This window comes from Musca domestica, unplaced genomic scaffold (assembly GCF_030504385.1).
Source record: "Musca domestica strain aabys unplaced genomic scaffold, Musca_domestica.polishedcontigs.V.1.1 31, whole genome shotgun sequence".
Taxonomy (NCBI): domain Eukaryota; kingdom Metazoa; phylum Arthropoda; class Insecta; order Diptera; family Muscidae; genus Musca; species Musca domestica.
In genome coordinates, this window is record NW_026712309.1 from 4,321,841 (window position 1) to 4,328,034 (window position 6,194).

Below are 6,194 nucleotides of genomic sequence, written 5' to 3' on the forward strand. Positions count from 1 at the left end.
ATTTATTGTCAAGGGAGCCAGTGGTGGTTTGGGCTCAACCGGTGTCGGCTCCTCGAGAGGTGCTGTGGCAGTGGCCGTCTTGGAGTTGCATAAAAATGAGGAGCTCTATTTGCTGGTGGGCCAGCAGGGTGAAAATGCCTGCTCCAAATCCATGGGAGCCAAGGAAGATAATTGCCATTTCAGTTCCTCGGCCATTGTGAACGGCAACAATGGTGCCGGAGGTGGGGGTGGTGGATCCTATGTATTTTTGGTAAGTAGAGAGGAGGAATGTTACGGAAATAGGAGATTTATTGATTTTTTGTTTTAGCTCAACTCGGCCCGCAATGAAGCTGTGCCCTTGGTGGTGGCTGGCGGTGGTGGAGGCTTGGGAGTGGGCCGTTATTTGGATGAAGCCTTCCAGCATGGCCAAAAAGAGAACTCAGGAAGACGCGGCTTGACTGGGCAAATCCATGGAGAACAATTGTCGAAAGAAGGAAGTGCTGGACCTGGTGGCGGCTGGAGAGCTAATGCCGATCAGGCCCTGGATGCCAGATATGGTGCCGCCCTGTTGTTGGGTGGACGTGGCGGTTTCTCTTGCTATGTAGACATGGAAACAAACGGCTCGGTAACCAAACGTTATGGCCAGGGTGGCTTTGGTGGAGGCGGCGGTGGCTGTGATACCGGAGGTGGTGGTGGAGGATTTGCCGGTGGTGATGTTTATCTCAACGAATCGAATGGTGAGGGAGGCTCTTCGTATATCAGTGCCTCCAGGACCCTCAAGGAGCTTAGTTCGATTTACGAGGGTGCCAATTTCGGGGCTGGTTCGATTATCATCATACCCGCCATTGAGGGATGTGGTTGTGATTATCGTTGCTTGGCCCTGGATGAATATCGCTCTTCGGTAAAATGTATCTGCCCCGAGGGTTGGAGAATACGCAAAGACAATACTTCGGCATGTGATAGTAAGTTGGGAAGAGGATGTTTGGAAGGGATCAAGGAAATTAATGCTGGAATATTCTTTTTTACTTTCAGTGCCTGCAACCGATACCATCCCCCTGAAATATTTGATATCCTTCTTTACGGTTTTGATGCTGTTGTTAATAGCATCCCTGGCCGCTTTGGTTGTAATGCTGTGTAAGTATTTTGAAATCTTATATTTTAGGAACCCATATTTATGTTAACATTTTTCCAGACAATCGCTATCAACGCAAAAAACTGGCCAAGGAACGCCACAAAATGTTAAGGGAACAGGACATGCAATTGACCCGCCTGCGCCACAACATCGATGAGAACAATCTCAACAACTTCAATCCCAACTATGGTTGCGATGATCTCATCAATGGCCAAATAAATGTGAACAGTCTACCTCAGGTGGCCCGTGAAAGCTTGAGATTGGTTAAGTAAGTTATGAGAGAACTAGAGTTCAGGACAAATGTTATTAATTGTGTTTTTATCTCTTTACAGGGCCCTGGGCCAGGGAGCATTCGGTGAGGTCTATCAAGGCCTGTATCGTCATCGTGATGGCGATGCCGTGGAAATGCCAGTGGCCGTCAAGACCCTACCCGAAATGTCCACACGCCAGGCGGAGGAGGACTTTTTAATGGAGGCTGCCATTATGGCGAAATTCAATCATCCCAACATGGTCCATCTGATAGGTGTTTGCTTTGATCGCCATCCACGTTTCATTGTTTTGGAGCTGCTGGCTGGTGGAGATTTGAAAAACTTTTTACGCGAGGGACGCCACAAACCGGAAAGACCCTCTCCCTTGACCATGAAAGATTTGGTATTTTGCGCCCTGGATGTGGCCAAGGGTTGCCGTTACATGGAAAGTCAACGTTTCATACATCGCGATATAGCGGCCCGTAATTGTTTGCTGAGCAGTAAAGGTCCCGGTCGGGTAGTGAAAATTGCCGATTTCGGTATGGCCAGAGATATTTATCGCAGCGATTATTATCGCAAGGGTGGCAAGGCTATGCTGCCCATCAAATGGATGCCACCCGAGGCATTTTTGGATGGTATTTTTACGTCCAAAACGGATGTTTGGTCGTTTGGAGTTTTATTGTGGGAGGTAAGTTTGAGGGGCTTTCTCTAACATTTTTGACTTCGATGAATAGTCTATACATTGTGTTAGAGTCATATGTAATGTAAATTTTTCAAAACAATTGTTTGTATTTTTATAGCATAGTTTTAGGCGCTTTAATATATTTTTTAAAGTTGAGAGAATTTTTCCAATTGTAATTCGGATTATTACATTTGTAATTCGGATTATTATATTTGTAATTCGAATTATTCCATTTGTAATTCGAATTGTTCTATTTGTAGTTTAAATTATTTCAATTTTTTCTTCGATTTTCAAATTAAACAAATCGAATTACAATTAGAATAATCCGAAATATAAATGGAATAATTCGAATTACAATTGGAATTCTCGAATTTCGAATTAAATAATTCGAATCAAGATTGGAATTTTCGAATTACAACCCAAATGATTCGAATTACAATTAGAATTCTCAAATTACAATTAACATGTTTCGAATTATATCTGAAAAAGGTGTAAAAATCGTTTCTATTGAACAGTCTAGGGAGCGCCTAAAAGTATGCTTTAAATTTGGGAAAAATCCTTTTAATATTCATTCATTATTTTTTACTTCCACAGGTCTTTAGCTTGGGCCTAATGCCCTATACCGGCCTCCCAAATCCTGAGGTAATGCAATTGGTTACCAACGGTGGCCGTTTGGGCACACCACCCGGTTGTCCACCGGTCATTTATAAAATCATGGCCGATTGCTGGAATCCCACACCAGAAGATCGTCCAACATTTTCTAGTCTCCTGGAGCGCCTCAAGGCCGTAACAGAGGTATGATTCGAACACTTAAATGTTTCCCAAATTTATTAATTTGTTTTTCCCTTCCCCTCACCCCGCCAACAGGATCCCACTGTTATGAACGCTCCATTGCCCCACATTTTACGCCCGCCCTCTAATGAACGCGATCAAACCATTATACGGCCGCAGGGTGTCGATGACGTTTGCCTGCAGGTACCAACCACATCCGATTACTTGATACCCCTGCCGGGTATCACACATCTACATCAACAGCAACAACAGTTGCAACAAGCCACTCAGCAACAACAACACGACATGATCGATCCTAGCTGCCCCATGGCTATATCGACTGGAACCAATATCTGTACACCGCCCGGCGTGTCATCACCCTCGGCACCACAGCACACGCAGCTGCTGAAAGAGGACGAGCACACCAATGCCACCAACGAGGGATGCTGGGAGACATCATTCATTTTACCCAACTCGAAGAGTGATCAGCCACTGCTCAACAACAACAATTCGAGTGGATCGCAGAAAAGCATCAACACCGCTTCCATTGGGGCCCAAGGCCCGGGCAATACGAGCGGTTACAGCAGCAGTAGTCAGCGATCGCCCGTCTCGAATGGCCTAAGGACAATACAATCTTCTTCAGCAACGCCGGCCCACGAGGATGAGGAGACGAAACTCATCAGCTTAGATACGCCACAGCCAACACCAACCACAATACAACCGCCATTGTCATTTTCATCACAGCTGGATGGTATAACTCTAGATCCGGCCGCTTTAACAAAGAGTCTGAACACAAACGTAACAGTTCCAAATGCCGCGGCAGTAGCAGCATCAGCGCAAGCAGCAACAACAAATACTAATCTAAATAACAAACACTCGTCGTATGCCAATATCCAAATGATGTCCTCATCCGTGAACAATCTGAAGGGTAATTGCAGCGATACTCCCTCCGAGAAGCTAAATGGAAGCCTGCTGCACAACGGCAGCAATGGCCTCACGAAAATGAATGGCAATTTGGCCACAAATGGTAACACAAATGCCCCACCCTTTACCATACAGGGTTATGCGGAACGTTATAAGGACAAACATTCAGAGATCAGCTGTTAAGTGAAACACAGCTGATTTCTGGGAGGTTGTTTTTTTTCCAAGACAGAGAGAGAGCATAAAAATCACACACAACGAGAGAAAATGAGATTGAATGTGCATGAAATGGGAAAGGAGTGAGGCATTTTTGTTATGCATAGCAAATGAAAGAGAGATGGCTCTCAAAAGAGTTTCATTTGATTTCAATGGATCTCTGGCTAGGAGAGTTAGCTAAAAGCTCATTGCAAAGTAGATGAAACACTGAAATTATTAGAGAAAGAGTTCAAATAGTGAAAAAAACGGGAGAGATATTAAAGCTTTAAAAGCATTACTCTCACAAACACACACACACACATTTATCATATATATTGAATTTTTTTAAAAACAATAAAAAATACAACATAGAAATATTTATTTATTATACAACAAAAATAAGAAAACACACACATACACATATTTTTTTTAATTTTAAGTTATTTATTTATTTTTAAGTTTGATCATTTTGGTTTGGCATACAGGGTGTGATGGTTGTATTGATACTAATAATTTACATAATAGAGCAAACCCACATTAAAAAAAAAGAGAAAAGAAAATAGTAATAATAATAATAAAAACAAAAACAAAAATGAGGAAAATTACAAACGAAATAATTTATAATTTATAAAATAACTTATAAATTACATTATATATAAATTGCATAATTATACGAAGGAAAGAAAAGTAACCCCAAAAGAATAGAATTAAATTACAAAAAGAAAAACTAAAAATTCTACGATTATATTAAATGTAGTAATTGTGTGTATTAGTGTAAAAATAAAAGAACAACAACAAAACAAAAACAAATCCCTGTATTAAAAAAAAACAAAACGAATAAATTAATAATATAAAATTCCAAAATCAACATAATTAGTAATGGAAAAAAAATCCCAAGACTAAGAAAAGTCATCACAGGACAAAGTATTGTAAAATAAATATTCCGAATTGCAAAAGTGAAAGATTTTCAAGCCAACTTTTGCCTATATTTTTAACTATAATAATTTTGAAATTATTCTACATTTTTTTAATTTTATAAAATCTAATGCAGTTATATCCAAATTGCATTAATACAACTCGCTTAATGTATGTAAACCATTGGTCTTCAATGCAAAGAGCGAAAGTGAGCGCTTTTAACTTAAAAGAGATTTGTTATATTATAAAGATATTGAACTTTGCTCGCCACTTGCGAATACCATATAGAGAGGTGGAGTTTAGTTTCTATAGAGAATTCGCTAAAACAAATTGTCGTTCAAAACTTCTGTTGCAGCTAAAGCAAATTTCATAAAAATTAGAATAAAGCGCTATTTTGTGCAACTGTTACAATAACCCAATTATAAAATGCGCAGAAAAAGTTTTCCAAAAAATATAGTTTGACCAGCAAAATCCAAATTGCAGCTAAGAATGATGCAGGTAGATCCAAAATACTGTATTACTCTCTCAGATGCATTGTAACTGCAGTTCATATTTCGATGCTGAAGAATTGTTAAGTTTGGAGAAATCTTTGACGCTATTAGACGGCAAAAGATATGGGCTCCACTGTGAAGGAGGAATATTGACAATGTAGTCTTGAAGGCACGACGTAACCAAAGACCTAAAATATGCCCCTAAAATATGCCCCTATAGCTCACAACAGTGACATGTTAGCATAAAAATCATATTTACAGAGCAATTTTACGAATAACATTTTCTGTAAACCAAAATTTGGACTCAAAACTGCATTCCATTGACGTTTTCAATTAATTGAAAATTGCATTTGCTATTGAATAATGTTGTTACAACGTGGTGATAATGTTGTTACAACGTAACAACAGAGGCAAATACCCCTGGTGACAATATTTTGACTCTGTCTTGTCCCATCTTTATACTTCTGTCTTTGATGTAACTCCCTCCAAAATGAAAAATTTTTAAATATTTTTAAGGACTTTTTCCTAAAAACCTAATATTTTTGTCGGTTGAAAATCTTTTTGAAAGGCATTTTTGGCTAAGTGGGTGATGGGAAGAATACAAAATTTTTCTAGAATTAATCGAAAAAATGTATGAACTGGTTATTCAGAATCCAGAGAATGCATGACATACGAGGGTGTATAATACCAAGTTCACAAGGTCCGAGATTTGCAATCTATTCGTTATTCGACCATTTTGTACTTTGGTTAATTCAAGTCGCTCTCAGAACTATAATTGAATTCTAAACTTTTTCAAGAAAAAATGAAAAAAAAAACAAAAAATCAAAAAAAAAGGAAATTTTGTTCTCTCTTTTATCTGA

The 6,194-nt window shown here is 39.3% G+C and overlaps 1 protein-coding gene across 1 annotated transcript in view; it reads left to right on the forward strand.

Moving 5' to 3' along the window:
- The window catches only part of LOC101891328 (tyrosine-protein kinase receptor), a 45,095-nt gene extending 40,480 nt beyond the window's left edge, over positions 1–4,615 (forward strand). Inside the window, exons 8-14 of the mRNA XM_005176933.4 lie at positions 1–250; positions 308–941; positions 1,012–1,113; positions 1,172–1,379; positions 1,444–2,047; positions 2,636–2,836; positions 2,909–4,615. Of these exons, the coding sequence (XP_005176990.2) occupies positions 1–250; positions 308–941; positions 1,012–1,113; positions 1,172–1,379; positions 1,444–2,047; positions 2,636–2,836; positions 2,909–3,919 (3,010 nt within the window). The 3' untranslated portion in view covers positions 3,920–4,615. The remainder of the gene's footprint in view (positions 251–307; positions 942–1,011; positions 1,114–1,171; positions 1,380–1,443; positions 2,048–2,635; positions 2,837–2,908) is intronic.
- Positions 4,616–6,194: the final 1,579 nt, after the last annotated feature.